The 18574-nt window shown below is 37.0% G+C and overlaps 1 protein-coding gene and 1 long non-coding RNA gene across 15 annotated transcripts in view; one reads left to right on the top strand and one right to left on the bottom strand.

Annotated features, from left to right (window-relative positions):
• pde4dip (phosphodiesterase 4D interacting protein) overlaps positions 1-18574 on the bottom strand; it is a 422313-nt gene that overhangs the window by 11884 nt on the left and 391855 nt on the right. For 13 of the 14 annotated variants that reach the window (XM_073063246.1, XM_073063248.1, XM_073063245.1 and 10 more), the window contains 7 exons: positions 16924-17055; positions 15636-15758; positions 13100-13289; positions 11912-12033; positions 5273-5506; positions 3713-3829; positions 1777-2003 (listed from right to left, as the gene is read on the bottom strand). In XM_073063246.1, coding sequence (XP_072919347.1) covers positions 1777-2003; positions 3713-3829; positions 5273-5506; positions 11912-12033; positions 13100-13289; positions 15636-15758; positions 16924-17055 — 1145 coding nt within the window. The remainder of the gene's footprint in view (positions 1-1776; positions 2004-3712; positions 3830-5272; positions 5507-11911; positions 12034-13099; positions 13290-15635; positions 15759-16923; positions 17056-18574) is intronic. The other variant, XM_073063241.1, reaches the window with a different exon arrangement.
• LOC140737083 (uncharacterized) lies at positions 5506-10568 on the top strand. The gene is made up of 2 exons (XR_012101054.1): positions 5506-6988; positions 7846-10568. It is a non-coding gene; the product is annotated as an uncharacterized lncRNA (long non-coding RNA).

Consider the following 18574-nt stretch of genomic DNA (forward strand, 5'->3'; position numbering starts at 1 on the left):
ATATTAATAATCAACAACTGAGTTGTATGAACTCATTAGACATAGATTTGATGTTCTTCCTTCTTTATGGAGCCATTATTCTCTGAGGAGTGTTATGTACCCCCAGGGTTCAGTTTTTCTGTGGACTGTCTCTTTGAAACGCTGGAAGAATTGAGACTGACTTTTGCTCTGTTGGATTTCTACTGACTACAGAATTGCTGGGTTGCTGTGGTGAGCAGCTTGTGTTTACATCTACTACAGTGTGTTTGGACTAATACATAGACACTGCCTGCTTCTGATTTACTATGGTGATGAGAGGTGGAGTTATTTGATGGACAATGGATGTTTATGGTTCCTCGCAGCATGTTTATATTAAGCGAGGTCAGGTGATTCTCTCACTGACACATTGAGACACATGGTCAGAGTCAAGATGGTTTCAATCATGGAAAGACACTAGTGAGTGGGGTCGCTGGTTTAAACTTTCAGTAGCCCAAAGGGGTGAGTTGAGATCGATCCAGAGTATTGATAAATGACTCTCACAAGTGCTGCAACTAGAAGAAGTTTGCAGAGAGGAGCAGAGAGGCAAGGTTTGAAACAGAAGAAACCTAGTGACAAAGAGATCACTATTTAGACTCTCTCCAAGTAGCCCGTAAGGGTGAGTTTGATTCCATTCGAATAGTAAAGTGTGGTTGTCACATAGTTAATCCACAGGAGTGGGTTCTCTGGTGGGGGGAAACCTTTGTGAATACCACGTGTGTGTTAACCCTTGTCTGGGTGAGGTAGTTCACTGAAGAAGGCAGCCCTGTAGCAAATCACTGTTGGAGTTACTTCGTATGTCGTGGGACTGGATAAGTGGCTATCATGTTGTGTGATTGGGCTAATCTTGTGGAATCTACCGGTGTGTCTACCCTTGTCTGGGTGGTAGTTTTGCCTTGAAGATGGTTCCCTTTGTGATGAGCTACTGTTGGTGATAATCCATACGTGGATTTGGTTTGAGTATCCTGTGGCCACCACTTTGGGATGACCCGTAGCTGAATTCAGGTATGGTATTGTGGTAACCACTTGTGAGAAAGGATATTCTGTGAAGATCACTGTTGGTGATACTTTGTATGTGGATTTGGAGCTGACGACAGAAGATCGATGACACCCGTTTACTTGTTTTTCTCCTACCGTGGATTTTGCCTTCGGATTACAAATACCTCTCTCATACCTCAATTCCGCGGATTGAACTGAACTTTCTTACATACCATCGTAAGACTGTAACTCTTGCCACCTAAGCTTGAATAAGTTTGGGAACTTTATTTTTACACCTATATATGCATAACACTGCTAACTCTTGGTTTACCTGATTTAAGTTACTATATTAAGTAGTTACTAATAAAAATAGTGGGTTTTAACATCAAAACCAGATTCCAGGTGTATTCTATTGCTTCTGATACTTTTACAGGATTGTGTGTATGTAACAGAAGTATTAAATCATCTTTGTCTAAACTTAATATAGTTAGCACACAGCTAATTAAATTAGCTTCTCTTTGAAGGATTAATTGCATAGCATTTTTTTCTTAAACTGTGTTGTTGGCACAGCAGAATTTCAATATAGTAGCTTAGGGTTAGATGACCAGCTTTTATTAATTATGAACATATAATATAGGCTTCATCAGTATGTGAAATATGGCAATGCAGGTTTCAATTAAAATTTTCTACTCAAATGTGCTCAATGCGCAATTATAATGATGACTTGGGAATTCAATGTAGTGGATAACAATGTGATAAACAATTTCTTGATTTTCCAGTTACCTTGAATCCATCAATTTCCAAAAAGGCAGCATTGACACAGGATTGGACAATAGACTCCATCCTTTGAACCAGCATTCTGCCCTCCGTAATCTGTTGCTGGAGGGCATTGTAGTCATCAATGTGCCCAATCACATGAGATCCATTTTTCTTGGCAAAGGAACCATGAGGAAGCTCATCATCTATTAAGGAACAGGAGATGTGGCTCAAGGAATCACTGAGATAAGCATCTAAAATAAAAAGGGCACCAGAATTTCAATACATAGTGCATCTCTAACAAAGGAAAACATTGCAAGATAAAGGCAAGTTGTACATAGGGGAAGAGATATTAGGAAGGGTTTGGCCAAAATGGGTAGTTTGAGTAGTGTAAAGAAGGTTGATGACTTTAGATGAATTTCAGAACATGGAGCTAGGGAGCTGAAGTCACAATTAGCAATTGTGAAACAGAGGCTAAAAGTGGAGGTGCACATCAGAAAGTGGTGGTAATATCATTAAAATCACCTCTGCATCCTTAAAATGCACATCCTGCTGCATCACTCCTCTGGTATGTAGTCATCAGAACTGTGGCACGTAACTGCTATGTTATACAATTATAGCATGATCTTCCTGCACTTATCTAATGTCTCTGGCTGATACGGGCAAATACTCAGGTTTTTAAAAAAATCATTAGTCCTGCTCCCTTCAGTGATCTATTCCTCTAGATTTCTTAGTATATGACAACTTAAGGTGTTCACCCTTGCATTGTTTTGCCTTCTGAAATACACTACCTTTTTTACTTGAATTCCCACTTGCTTCCTTTGTGCTCACCCTATTAGTCCACTAATAACCAAACTTTTCTTTCCCATTATCAACGACCCTAGCAATTTTGGTATCAATATCAAACTTATTAACTGCAGTCTACGTTTAAATCCAATTTAGAACAGTATAACACAGGAATAGGATCTTCAGCCCAAAATGTCAGTGTCATCCATTACACCATTTTAAACTGCACATGGTTTTTTATTCCTCCATTTCCTGCCTGTTCATGTGTCTGTCAAAATGCCCCTTAAATATTGCTGTCAAATCTGCTTCCATGGAAGTGCAAGTTATTAACCGTGCATTAATTCTTTACTTTTTCTCAACTTGCACAATTATTGCTGTTATACCTGCTTCCACCACATCCCCTGGCAGTGGGTTCCAGGGTTAGGTAGCATCTATGGAGGGGAGTAAACAGTTGATATTTTGGGCTGAGACCTTCCATCAGAATTGGAAGGGAAGTGGGAAGAAGCTAGAATAAGATGATATGGGGAGGGGAAGGAGCAGAAGATATACTCTCCCTCTTTTCTTTCTTTTTATATTGTTGATTGTTCATTCCTCTCCATAGGTGCTGTCTGACCTGATTTCCTTCAGTATTTTGTGTTGGTACAATTTCTAGTTCACTTTTGCTAAATCATATCTTTTGCCCCAATACATCTCGTCTTAGCCCAGTTTAGAAGAGTTACTCCCGCACTATACTTGTCTTTTTTTCCCCACAATCATGGTAAATTTAACTGAATTAGGAATATTGCTTCCAGAATGTCCTCACAATGATATCCTTTCCACTCAACTAGATTCATTCCTTAAAACTTTTTCTCTTGTATCCTTATTTGAATGATTTTAAAAAAAAATCATGGCAACAAATTATTTACCAAATAATCCAAGTAAAATTAAAATCAGTGGGATAGTTTACAAAGAATATAGCATCAAAATCTAAAATGACACACTCGCACACATAGATCACTATAAAGTTATAAGCAGGCGGGACAGGAGTTAAACAGAGGTGAGAGAGAGAGACAACAGATACATATACTGGACAAAGACAAAATGCAACAGGTAAACAGATAGTTGATAGGCAAGGTGTTAGGCAAATAACAGGCAAGGAACCAGACATGTTAAAGGATATCAGAGGATAAAAACTTACCATTCTGCTGTGATGTGTCTTCTACATTAAGATCTACCACAGAGGAAACTGCCTTAGACTGCGTTTGAAAAGATGAAAACATACCAGTGTCTCGAACAGGTGGTGAGGGCACGCAATCTACAAAGTTCATAAACAACACAAAACATCAGAAAACAAGTGAATATATTTTTTTCAGAATAGAAACATAGAAAAACTACGGCACAATACAGGCCCTTTGGCCCACAATGCTGTGCCGAACATATACCTACTTTAGAAATTACCTAGGGTTACCCATAGCCCTCTGTTTTTCTAAGCTCCATGTGCCTATACTGGCTCTTCTTATATTTACATGCTAAACATAGATATTTTTTCACTTACAAACATCAGCTGCAGTATTCAAAACCAGGAGAAGCATTAAGATAATTACTTAAACAGATCATTGAATGGGATCAGCAATAATATTTATTAACTGAAATAACAAGAAACCTTAATAATTATTTTAAAACAGTGATGCAGATAAATTATCAGATCATAAGATCTCTAACCATTTTACCTGAGCATCTGACTCCATATTAATTGTTTGAGACCGGAAGGCCAGGTTTTTGATCTTTCTATACAAGTTTCTCTCTGCCCAGTTGGTATGAGGCAAGCTAAGGGCTCCTCTAGTAATGCTAACCCTAACCTATATTAAGATCAGTAACGTCATGAGATGTAGTGCTATCTCCAATTGAAGGATGTCAACCCATGGTGACTTCATTGGAATCTCAGAAATAAAAAAAATCATTTAATTAATTCAAATTGTTGCAATCTGGAGTGTCAGAGTTATTGCAATATTTCCAGGCAAGTTCTACTCAGTAGCAAGCTTTTGAATAATAGATCTAAGGGAAAAGATATTATTTACTTAGGATACCTGCACGCCTTAAGATCACACTGAAGTACAGCTAAACTCAGTCAAAGCAATACCATAGTTGTAAAGGGAAAGAGATTTCATTTTAAATTAAATTATTTATTTTTGCCTGGTTTCTTGTAGTCACATCTGTTTTCCGTGCTCAAAAAAAACCTCGGAACATTTCTGGATCAAGGAGGAAGTTTGTTCATTGGCAAAAAAGTTTCTACCTCCAACTCTTACATAACAAACATTAAATTATTGTGTGAGAGAAGTAATTTAGATCCTAAAAATGATAAACTATGGTAAATTGTGTTCTTTAAATTTACCATTAAAAAAAGCTTGCATTTCTCACCATATGCAGTTAAATTAAGGTTCACAATATGTGACCAGGTGAATTAAAAAGGTGCACTTCTTTGAGATATTCTCCAAGGAAGCCTGGCAATAGGCCTAAAGTTGCTTAGAATGCAATGGTGTTAAGAACACACTAGTATTTTATATTTCTGATTGTTGCTGTGATCTATTGTAAATATAAATATAAAAAAATGAACAGACTAACACCAATTAAAGGGTCATGATTTGATAAATTTCATGTCTAAAATTCCCAAAACTTAGTAAACTCCAAGTAAAGGAATTTTAGACATGAAATTTTTGGAGGGAAATGGAAGGCCTTTCTATTTATCCCCTAGCCTCACCCTGGAATAGCTGTTTATTGATCATATGTTCATTGGCTGATGAGGTCAAGTGATTGATATTGAGGCTGGCTGGCCGATGTTCATCCATTTGATCCTTCAGCTGCTTCTGCAGGCAGCCATTGGTGTGAATACTGTGCTCCAGCTGAATCCGAAGGCTTCTGATTTCCATCAGGAAGTCGCTGATGTCAAAGGCGTGATGCCCACCAGCATGATGTTGAACATCTCCAGGATAAACTGAGAGGGAAAAATGGTTATGTTTTAAAATTATGAATTTACTTTTTATTTATTCCTCTAATTCTTGACCTAGAGCAGGTCACAATACTGTTTATAAAAAGTAAGATCTTGAAATCAAAGGAAAAGTATAATACCACGTGTCAATATTGTCTATTTGATATATTAACAGTTGTCAGAGGTGCTGGCATTTAAAATTCCAGATATTGTTTCTTCAGCCAGTTCTTAAAACCCATCATTGAAGCAACATTCTTACAGCTAAGTAGTGCTGCTGCTGATTGGATAGATAAAACAATGATGGTAAGGAGAAGATCAGGCTCTAAACATTACGTTTTGTGCAGGAGGCACAGATACCTTCCAGGCTCCAGCGAGGTGGATCTGGCAGGAGTACCACCGACATCCTTGTAAAGATATGAGCATTGTCTATAAAAGCCCACACAGATTGGGGAAGCCCTTACAAGACCTGCCTTTGTGCACTGTGGGAAAAGCCTACTATCCTTAAGATAGTGCTTGGGTGATAGCTTTAATGCAGCAGAGGGCAAGAAACTGCAATGGATGGAGGAATATCTTCAGGTTGGAAAGCTAGGAGTACCATGGTCAAAGGAGTCGAGGTTTCCGCTTAATTTCTTAAATCAGGAATCTTTATATACATTATACTGTTCACTTATAGTCCCATATATGACTTACTGTGTAGAGGTAAGGGGAAATACATACAAAACAACAAATACAATTTTTCTACTCCAAAAGGAAGTTATATGAATTGTAAATAAGACAAGTTATTATGAGCCAACAAATCCACTATTTATTCAACTAAACAATTCAAAATTCAGAGATTTTGTGGATTTTAAAATAATACAAATTATCTATAAATTAAAAAATGGACAACTACCATAAAGTATCCAAAGGTGGTTTAAAATGAGAGAAAGTCAACATGATTTTAGAGGAACATGTATATTTCAAAAACAAAGGATAAGAACAAATGTAAAAAATCATTGTATTTCAGTCAGAGGGGTGAATCTGTGGAACAGTTGTAGTAAGAATCTAAAAACATGCACTACACAACAATTTAAAAAAATTATTTAATGAACAAATATAAAATACATGATTTAAAATGAATGGGAGTAATGTAAATAAATGATATTTGGAATTGGATTCTGTGTTAAAAGATCATGAAATTTTTTTGTTTTTGATGTGATGATTGACGCCAAATATGTTGTTGTATAAGTAAGAGGTGTAGGCATAATAAGCTGTAGCTTCAGCCTACACCCTTTCGGTCTGTTTTAAAGAATATCTTTCCTTCATTGTAATTTTGTCCTTTGAAATCATCGTTGTAAATTATGCTTTTTGTTATGTTTGTACTGACCAAAATAAATTAATTTCATTCATTCATCTGTTTTCAGATAACTGGACAAACAAAGCAGTTTGAGTGTTAGACCTTTAACTAGAATAGTTTGAGAGGAAGCTGGGTTGTTCAAATCCTGTTGTGTGAGTGAACAGTAATTGTTTTTCATGGCAGTGATGTTGGGAAATAAAAACACAGTAGAAACAAATTTTGCAAATTGCACAACAGTACAAGTTATTTGGGAGAACCACTTAAAAAGATCAATTTCCCAAGTGGTGAGACCCAGAAATCGGCAAAATAATACTTCAATCCAGGTTGAGCTGATTTTCACTATTTATCTTTGAGTTATGCAAAGGAATTTCTAGGCCCATTTATTTCTAATACGAATCCTAAATTGCCTCTTTCAGATAGACAGGAATAGTTTTGCTATTTTTTCCCTGTAACTAAATTGAAACGCTGTAGATTAAAGTAATATCCATTTTCCATGTACTTGCATTGAATTTTCTATTTCTCTTCTCTCACAGTGCTTTCTTTGTCTCTCATCTGGTTTGAATTGCCACTTGCAAGTGTAGCTAAATGCCACAGAGTCATACAGCACTGTAACAGGCCCATTGGCCCAATTCTTTCATGTTGAGCAAGATCCCCATCTAAACTGGTTCCATCTGCCGCTATTTGATCCTTATCCTTCTAAAGTTTCCTATCCATGTTTCATACATCAAATAATGATGTTCTCTCTTAAGAAACTGGAGCAGACCATATTTTTCCAACTGCAGCTCAGTTGGTAATTTTCTGAAATGCGGGGCTGCATGCATTAAGAAACACAAGTTGAGAAAAGTTTTTTTTTCACCAATTCGGTAACAGTAAATTTTATTCCATATCTCAAAACCATATCCTCACCCATCCTATCTCAATTTAAAACTGCCTTATTTTCTCTTGTTTCCACTTTTTTCTGGCGAAGTTTCTTTGACTTGAAATATTAAGTCTGCTTCTCTTTCCATAGATGCTGTTAACCCGAGTCTTCAGAATTAGTTCAAGTGTGTATTTGAAATAGAACTTGTTGAAAAATTATTGTTTCGTAATAGACTGTTTTCAGCCTGGCCTCTTCACTCAGCATCAGCAAGACCAAGGAACTGATTATAGATTTCAAGAGGGGAAATCAGGAGAACATGCAACATTCCTCCTTGAGGCAACAACAGTGGAAAGGGTGTCAACATCTCCAAGAATTTGTCCTGGGCCCAAAACATTGATGCAATTATGAAAAAGGCAAGCCGCGGCTCTATTTCATTAGAAGTTTGAGAAGATTTGGTATGTCATCAAAGACTCTTGCAAATTTCTATAAATATATGCTGGAGAGTATTCTGACTGGTATCAAGGCTCCACAGCACAGGATTACAAGAAGGATCTAGATTCACCAACTTTTGTCATGGATGCAACACTCCCCACCACTGAGGATATATTCAAGAGGGTAGCAATCATCAGTAAAGATCCCCATCACTTAGGACATGCTCTCTACTTGTTATTATCATCAGGGAGGAGGTACAGAAGCTGGAAAACCCACACTCAAGGATTTAGGAACAACTTCTTCCCTTCTGTCTTCATATTTCTGAACAGTCCATGGACCTATGAACAATACCTAATTATTGCTTTATTTTGTAATTTATAGTAATTTTATGTCTCTGCAATGTAATGCTGCTATAACTCAACAAATTTCATATATTAGATGGTGATAATACACTTGACTGATTTTTATAAAGAATTAATGATCACTTTGTATTGGGAAGAATGATTAAAATGGAAAGCATTCTACGTTTGGTTTAGAGAAGGAGAAACTTGGGTCTGACATTTGTATCTTAAAGGCCATTGTACAAAGGTATTAAGCAGAGTTGGCTAATGTAACATAGATGAAAAGGCACAAGCGTAGATAAACAGTTACACCCATTGAAGATTATATTTCACAATTATCAATAATATCACACTGCAAAATAGACTGTGAAGAAAGCCAATTCATCTGCAGTGAACTTAAGTTAAAGATGGTGTCAGTTGAAAGAAAAGGTTATAAAGAAGACAACGGCCAAGCTTAGACCTGCGAAGATTTTACTGAATGGTGAAACAGAGATCTTCAGCTCCATTCTCTTTATCTCACAATTTATTTTTTCATAAACATTTATTTGCACCTGTAGCTTCAAAACCTAGGTTTCTTGGGACTAAGCTCCATCTATCATTCAGCAAGGCTTCCATAATACCTCCAGCCAGACTCCAATAGAATGGCTCAGAAAAGGACTCAGAGGAGGATACACCGGCTCCTAACTTTATATTAGCTCATAATTTGTTTTTACAGCATAGAAGTAAACCATTCAGCCCAGTGAATCTACACAGTCTCTCAGAGCAATACCATCAAAACCATTATCCCATTTATTTCTCTGTAACTTACCCCACCTAACATCACTTAATTTACAATAAACCAATTAGCCCATAAACTAGTGCACTGTTGCTTTGTCAGCGGAAACTAGAGCTTAATAAGTTAGTTGCTATAAAGTAGCCTCAGTCTTGACAAGTGGTAGAAGAATCAGAGAAAATTAAGAACAAGAAGATGCGAGCAAGAGCAGGCCATCTGGTCTGTTGAGCCTGTTCCACCATTCAATAAGATCACGGCAGATCTGACCATGGATTCATCTCCACCTACCTGCCTTTTCCTCATAACCCTGAATTCCCCTACTATACAAAATTCTATCCAATTTTGACTTAAGTACTGAGGTATTAAATTAATAGGCATGTGAGGGATTGTAGGTTACAGGAGAATAAGTAGGGGTAGAAGGTTGATGGGAGTGCTCTTAGAGATGGCCAAATGGCACCCTTTCATGTTCTAGTCAAATCTCAAAAAAGCACTAGCTTAATTCATAGTATTATGTGAAGTGGATTAAGAACATAAAAGTGAGAGGTGATCTTTTGGTCTCCTCAAGGCTGCACTGCCATTCAGTAAGATCATAGTTCATCTTTTACTCAAGCAGCATTTTCCTCTGCTAATTCAATTTACCTTAACTCCCTCAATATCTTAAAAATACATGGACTAACTGCACTTCCATGACCCTCTTAGTTAGAAAATTCCAAAGATTACCCTTGCAATAAAGAAATTTCTTATAATCTTTGTCCCAAATGGCCTCTTCCTGTGACCTCAAGTTCTAAACGCCCAAGGCAAAGGAAACATCCTTGCATTTACACTATTAACTGCCTTAACTATTTTGTATGATTCATTTATCTCCCTTATAAAAACTCCAAAAAGTATAGCCCAGATTGACCAACTTCTCCTCATACAAGAAACTTGTCATTCTAGGAATGAATCTTGTTCACTGCCTTCATCAAGTCAAGTCAAGTCAACTTTTATTGTCATTTCGACCATAACTGCTGGTTCAGTGCATAGTAAAAATGAGACAACGTTTTTCAGGACCATGGTGTTACATGACACAGTACAAAAAACTACACTGAACTACGTAATATAAAAAAACACAGAGAAAGCTACACTAGACTACAGACCTACACAGGACTGCATAAGGTGCACAAAACAGTGCAGGCATTACAATAAATAATAATAATATAAATAATAATCCTGCAAGTAGGGAGGCAAATCCTATATACAATCTCCCAAATGAAGATTCACCAAAGATGCTTAACTATCTCTACGATTGTACTTAAATGCTCTTGCAATAAAGATAACATAGCTTTTGACTTATTATCAATTTAGTCATTCTGTAACATGATCGTGACAGCGATTCTTTCCTGTGTATGTGACATTGTTGATTTTCAATGGGTTGCTAACCTCTGTAGTATCAAAGAATGGCGTAGTGGCCTTCCAGCTGTGGATTTTGAATGGGTTGTATATAATTGACAATTCAAGAAAGCCAGTGAACTTTTTCTAATAACTTATCCATTCAGGGTGATAAAAATACTTTAACTTGTACACTGGGCTTTTGAGAAAAACGTGATTATGGAGGCATGTCTTTAGTATTGAAATGTGAAAAACTTTGGTAGTTTTCTCTACATTTTGCATTCACTTGTTTCAACGGTTGAAATCCAAGTAGCTGTACTGAATCAGGACTGTATATAATCCAAATATTGTTTTGAGAGCATAATGTACCAATGAAAATATTCATAGGATTGATTTAAATGTGCTTACATCTGTATATGACAGATTGTTTTTATCCTTAAATCTAAGGCAAAGTCTCATCCTTACTGTGACACAGGAGACCGCTCAGCCCAGTTTCATGTTGGTACCCAGGTGCAATCCCAATTTTTTCCTTCACCCTCCTCTTATTTCCCTGTAATTTTGTAACCTACTTTCTGCATGTACATGGCCATCAACTTCGCTATGATTCTTTTTGCCAATATTAAAAGGCTTTTAGCCTACCATCATGGCTTTGGGACTGGGAAAAGGCGTAAGAATCCAAAGGGAACCTATGCAGTGACGGAGAGAATGTGTAAACTCTACAAATATTGGTCTTGATAAATTAGTTGGGTGTTTTCCTGTCCTTAATTTTTCAGCTATTTCTTTGGTTCAGTTTGCGAAATATAATTTTGGACTAGAATGCTAAAAATATACTAAAATGGCTTCCCAAAAGAAAATGCTGCTGTTAATAATCACCACAAACCAAATACATTATGTATTCCCAAATTGATCTTAATCAAGTACACTGTACACTAAGAACTTAATAATGTTTGGCAAGACACAAGAATAGATCAGTTTGATTATGCTAATTTTCAATGTGAACATACTAAATAAATGTAGTGGTTACACATCACAGATACAGAAATATGCATGGTGTCCTATCAATACTTCCCATGGGATATTTTATTCCATTGACATCAACAGAGTTAATTATCAGGCAATATGGTAAATAAGTGCCCATAGTCACATGGCCAGATTAATATTATTTGTCAAAATAAACTACCGACATTTAAAAAAATTGTGTTGAGGAATTCAGAATTGTCCACTATGATACTTAGGACAGCTTAGGCAGAATTAAAAAAATGAAAAATTTATTTGATGACATTTGAAATTGATCAGTTCCTACCAGAGAAACTTTTCTTTCTTCCATACATCCTTTCATATACTTTAATCTCTGATTCCAGGGAATGAGTCAGCTGGTGGCTTTCTTTGAGCTGCTGTTGGAGCGCGGTCATCTCCTGGAACAGCCTGGGCAGATAGAGAAATCAAACATGGAAGAACAAGGAATACAAACATTATGTTTCACAGTTTAGAAATTGTTTTGCTTCTCTGCAGTAACATTATTAATAAACCAGTTTATTGGTTTGTATGAAAAGCAAAAAAAGGAATGTTTTCCTTTTGTGTCTAAATCAATTGCAGATTTAGCCTGTGACATCAGGCTCTTTATGTTTAAAAACAATGATGACCTCAAATTGTCAGTGAAGTAAATAACATTAAAATACCAGTTACAGATGCTTTAATTATACACTGTCTTACTGCCATTCTGATTTATATGATGTATCCCATCTTGGAATATCATTGGTTTGTGTTAAGTCTAAAATGTCACCATTCACTGCTTTTTTATCAAAGGCTCCAGTCAAGGGCAGTAGAGGCTAGAGTATTGATAGGACAATGAAGGGGATTTTGTTCAAAGAATACAAACACCAAGCATTCAAAGTAAGAGCAGAAACACAAAAGTAGTAAGCCCTGCTTGCTGAAATAGAGTAAATGTATGATTGAATAACCATGGCAGGAAACTGCTTACACATTGATCAAGATTCAGAATTTAATATTCCAAGATACGCAACTGTTGGAAGAGAAACAAAATGTTGTTGCTTCCCCATCAACAGTTTTCAATTTCAACCTTTGAAACCTTAAGTTGCACCTGTATTCTACATACCAGCTATTGTTATCTTTCAATTAATTTACTAACCGTATGAATTCTGTATTTTGGATTTGCATTTACTAAGTGGACTCAGTCAATTCAATAGAACTGAGAATTTGTTGCAAGAGGATTGACACTAATCATAGCAGATCTTAAGTTTATTTTGCCTGGATAAACTGTGGCATCTAACTGCAACATTCTATGCAGTTAAAATAAGCCTTTACATTTGACATATGAATGAGTCAGTCATTTACTGATTATCTCATTTGATTGGAACAGATAGTCCAGTGAAATCCAGCTCCACGTAATGCAGTCACTGGGTAAGTTAAATGAACAGCATAAACTGCCAATAAACCAGGTAAAAACAGAAAACAACATCAGTCTCAGCACCTATTAGTTTTGGTTTGGCTGCATTGTTGCTCCTCTCTTAGTTGTTGTGCTTTCTGCTGGCTAACCCTGACTTCTATTTGCAGCCTCTTGTTCTCTTCCCTCCAGTGATGCAGCTCCGTCTCCAAGAGTTTGTATCTGGCCCTGGTTGTTAAAAGGGTCTCCTTCATTTGTTCCACTTCTTTAGCCTGTTCTATAGGGGTAAAATAAAACAAATTTCAGAACAAGAATAATTTTCTTTAGTTGCTAAACTTTCCTCAGCAATATTTTTATTGGGGTTTTTTGCTAAACTTTTGTTATTTTTTTGGTTAAATATTATTATCATTAAATAAAAATAACTTTACTGATTGACAGTAGGAAGGAACAACATTCCAACAAGCTTCATAAAGCCATAAGAAAAGAAAAAGAAAAACAGATAATATGGAAATATAAGTCAGACAACATTTGTGGAGAGGGAACTAAGTTAATGCTGATGGTCAATCTGTTTCTCTAACCATAGATTTTGCCCCATTGCTGAGTATTTCCAGCATTTTCTTTTTTTTATTTTAGATTTTCAGCTTCTGGAGTTTATGGTTTTCCAACAAGAAAAATATATACCACTCAAAACAAAAACAGATGAGGAAGTGTGAGCAACCAATTGGCAAAAATGATCGGGTTTAAAGAGTGCCATAAAGGAAAAGAGTTTTGTTGAAAGCTGTAATAATATATTATACAGATTGGTATTACAGACTAATTACAGATTAATTTGATTATTCACAAAAAAGTGCACAATATTGGTTTGATAATTCAAATTATCTGAACAGTGTTAGTTCATACTAAGGGATGCTTTAAGCTCCTGAGATGAAGCTGCTCAACTTCTCAAGCTCCCCTGTAGAACCAGGTATGACAAATCCGAAGTTATCCAGATTCCCTAAGGGCCAGGAGAGCTTGTGCTGCAATCATGTACACTGTTGCCTGTGGAAGATCAGGCAACAAGACTGATCTTTTTTTTAACTGCAGATTCTGGAAATCTGAAATTAAAACAGAAGATGCTGGAAACATTTGGCAGGTTAGATGAACCATCTGGCTGGAACATTCAAGGACATCTTCAATCTATCACTGCTGTAGTTGGAAAAGGGCATCAATTATACTGGTGCTCAAGAAGAGCAGGGTGAGGTGCCTCAATGACTATCGCCCAGCAGCACTCACATCTACTGTGAAGAAGTGCTTTGAGTGGTTGGTCATGGCCAGAATCAACTCCTGCCTAAGCAAGGACCTGGACCCACTGCTATTTGCCTATTGCCACAATAGGTTGCTGGGAGACCACAGTCAGTGTGTATCAGAAATAACACCTCCTCCTTGCTTATAATCCGCACTAGCACACCTCAAAGATGTGTGCTCAGCCTACTGCTCTACTCCCTCTACAAACTCGACTAGCAGCTAGGCACAGCTCAAGTCAAGGATAAATTCAGGGATGAGCAGCTTCAAGTTCAACATCCCTGAAGATCTATCCTGGGTCCAACACATTGATGCAATTACAAAGAAGGCACAACATTGGCTATATTTCATTTGAAGTCTGAGGAGACTTGCTATGTTACCAAAGACTTTTGCAAATTTCTACAGATGTACCATGGAGAGCATTCTAACTGGTTGCATCACTGTCTGGTATGAAAGGGCCAGTGCACAGGATCAGACAAAACTGCAAAAGGTTGTAAACTCAGTCACCTCCATCATGGGCACTAGCCGCCCCAGTTTCGTGGACACCTTCAAAAGATGATGCCTCGAAAAAGCAACATCCATCATTAAAGACCCCCATCATTCAGGACATGCCTTCTTCTCACTGCTAACATCAAGGAGGAAGTACAGGAGCCTAAAGACACACACTAAATGTTTAGGAACAGTTTCTTCTCCCTGACATCAGATTTCTGAAAGGGCCGTGAACCCATCAACAGAACCTCACTTTTTAATCTCTTTTTGCACTAATTTTCTTAATTTTGTATTATAACATATAGTAATTCATATGTATTGCACTGTCCTGTTGCCGCAAAGAATAAACAAATTTCACAACAAATGTCAGTGATATTAAATCTGATTCAGATTCTGAAAGTTGCCTGGTCTGAATTATTAACTGTTTCCCTTTCAACAGATGTTGTTTCACTTGCCAAATGTTATCAGAATTTTTCTGTTCTACTTCCTTAAAATTTCTTGAAGTACAGAAACACAGAATAATCATTAAATTCAATTTAGGAATAAATAGTAGTATGAAAATGATAGTATGACTACAAGCCTGGTTGTCTGAAGGGAAAGGTTATAAAGAAAACATTGTCCAGGCCACATTATTTAGGACTTAAGCTGACCATCACCCTCTCCCTGCTTCATAAAACACCAAACTGGTGTCCTTCATTGACCTGTTTTAAACTGGGAATCTGACTCTTTCTTCTTTGAATGCTTAAACCAGTGCCATGTAGAAGGTACGTATTAACTTAGTGAGGGATAACTCTTTTTATAATCAGTAACTCTTCATTTAAAGAGGGTCTTCAGTCTCTGGTCAGGGCGTTACCTTTGGAAACTTGAGTAAGCCGGCACTGGAGAGCTTGGATCTCATCCCTCAACATTCGGTTTTCATCCGACAACTGAGTCATTATTTCTAGTCCTTGGATGTAGATGTTAGTGGGTGCAACAGCTACAAGAAAACAAAAAGGACTAGGTCAGACATTATAATGTCAAGAGTGTTAAATCTTTATCAGGGATTCCAATTCATCAGCAGCTGAAATAAATAACCACTCATTTAAAAATGATTATCAAAATAGTTAAAGTGAAGAGGACCTAATGCTGTTTTGATCTCTGTCTTCAAGTTTGACATTCCAAAGTGTATCACGTCACACCTTTCTGGATCGAACTCTATTTGCCTCTTCTCAGCCCAGCTCTGTATATATATATCAAAGAAGGAAAAGGGGATGAAGAGGGAGACATGCAGGGAATCCCAGAGCTAGGAGTCTGGGTGGATGGCAAATAAAAATGAAGAGTTGGGGGTGGGTGGGGAGGAAACTTCAGGTACAGTGGAAGTTACAGAGATAAGGGTGAAGCTAAATAAGGCCTTAAATACGAAAATTAAATGAGAATTAAAAAATTAAGAGATTGGAAACCAGAAGGTAAAATGCGGATAAAAGGGGATGGATAACAGATTGACTGCAACATTGTTCAGGATTTTATCAGACTAATGAGATGCAAAATGGGTTATGAAAAAGGGGCAGAAATAAGTGAAGTAACAAAAGGCGGAAACAGATGAGAATACAAGTTCAGAGATGAACCGAGAACCAGTTACACACACCCTCGTTTAGCCAAAAGGAGTTGGACAGTGCATAGAGTGTTGTGGTAGCTTTAGTCTTCCCAATATAGGGAATTGTTCTCTATAGGGAACAACAGTCCAGTGTGCAAACTAACTTTTAACTTCTCCTTTCACTTACTTGTTTTGTTATTCTTGGACAAAATCAATGAACTCATATTCTGGAGGAATCTGAAAATATCAGCATTACAGTTGATGTATTCCAGCTTTCCTTCTCCCTGGTTGCTTTGGTTACAGTTACTTAAAGGGCATGTACACATAACTCTTGTTCAGTACCCTGCTCTGCTACAGTTAGCTATACTAATGTGTAAATATTATGTGAAGGATAGATACCTCTTCTCAGAATAGGGTAGATTAAAAAGAGGAATCACTGCACCACCCTTAGAGGAGGAGTACTGTTGGAGCACATGATATATCCATCCTATTGCCATATTTCAGAATTTTCACTTGACATCATAATCACAGCCAAAAGAAATAAGTAAGGTGCCTGACAGTGTCTTACTGTTTTCTTTGGCTGCAGTAGCCAGGCGCATTTCAAGCTGCTCCCTGAGTCGATCATTTGTGTGGATAGATTCCTCTAGACGCTGACGCATCACACGAATTTCACGGAAGTGTTCTTCCAATAACTCTGCACCTTCATGAAAAATAGATAAAGTAATCGTAATGTATTTGCAATTTTATCAAAAACTTAATTTTAATAATTTCTGTTTCTCCATATCTTCTTAAGGCTTTGATGCATATTAAGGGATGGTCACCAGTTTCCTGTTCAAAACTGTGTTTAATATTTTATTACGTATGACTGTAACAATAATGGACATTTAAGAGAGGTGTAAATGGGAGGAGAATATTTAATGAATATTTAATCAAAGTCACCTATTTGGAAACAGAAGTGCATTTATAGCACATGTAGCTATCCAATAACTTTATACAATGTTGCACTGGTTTGCATTGATATATTAGAATCAGAAGCAAAATAGAAACTTTTTTGCACTCTAGGCCATTCAAAGACTTATGAAGTAGACAGTGGAATAAAATCAATATCAAACCTGATGTTTAAAAACTTAAGCAGTAGTATCACCATATATACCAGAAAAACAGAGAATGGTAATAGCACTTAAAAATCATTACCATAAAAGCACTAAATCAATTTGGGCATAATGTGGCCCCACAAGTTATTAATAAATTATTGTCTTATTTATTACTGTTGGTAAAAAGATTAATTTTATGAGCATGGGCTGATAAAATGTCCTTTCTTCATCTTCAAAATGTGATTTGTGATCTTTAGCATTAAACACATAGGTAACATTAATCCAGGATAAAATTCTGCTTTTACTTCAGTTGCAATGTAGCAGGACAATGTGGTAGATGGGCATGTGAGAGTTGACGAGGGAAATAGATGAGTAAAGTAATGGAGGAGTGGAGGGAATTATCCCACATAACCCAGTTTCTCTTACATTATCACAACATTAAAAAACATGCTGTTTTTATGCCACCGACTTATTATCAGGCTGAGGAAAATCTATAGGCAGTGATCTACAAGTACCATTTTTTACTGGTGGTTGAAACAATGGAAGCTTGGTAAGTACAAAATGTTTCCTTTACGTTTCAAGTCTCTTATACTAGAGAAATGAATTAAAGTTCTAACTAGAAATATTCACCAATTAACATTTCAAACAAAGTAGCTTTTCCAAACCTACAGAGCAGCAAGTGAGAAATAAAACCACAAATCTACAGTAACATACAGAATGTTAGAGGAACTCAGTAGGTCAGAATGGGAATGGGAAGTAGATTTGAAATGGAAGGCCACTGGGAGATCCCGCTTTTTTGTGGCAGACTGAGGAAGGTGCTCAGCGAACCAGTCTCCCAATCTACGACAGGTCTCACAGATATACAGGAGGCTACACTGGGAGCACCAAATACAATAGATGACCTCAACAGACTCTTAGGTGAAGTGTTGCCTCACCTGGAAGGTCTCTGAATGGTGGTACGGGAACAGATGTAGGGGCAGGTGTAGCACTTGATCTGTTTGCAAGGATAAGTATACCAGGAGGAATATCAGTGGGGAGGGATGAATAGACAAAGGAGTCATGTCGGGAGCGATCCCTGCAGAAGGTGGAAAGTGGTGGGTGGGGGAAGGGATAGATGTTCTTGGT

Source organism: Hemitrygon akajei, chromosome 12, assembly GCF_048418815.1.
Source record: "Hemitrygon akajei chromosome 12, sHemAka1.3, whole genome shotgun sequence".
NCBI lineage: Eukaryota > Metazoa > Chordata > Chondrichthyes > Myliobatiformes > Dasyatidae > Hemitrygon > Hemitrygon akajei.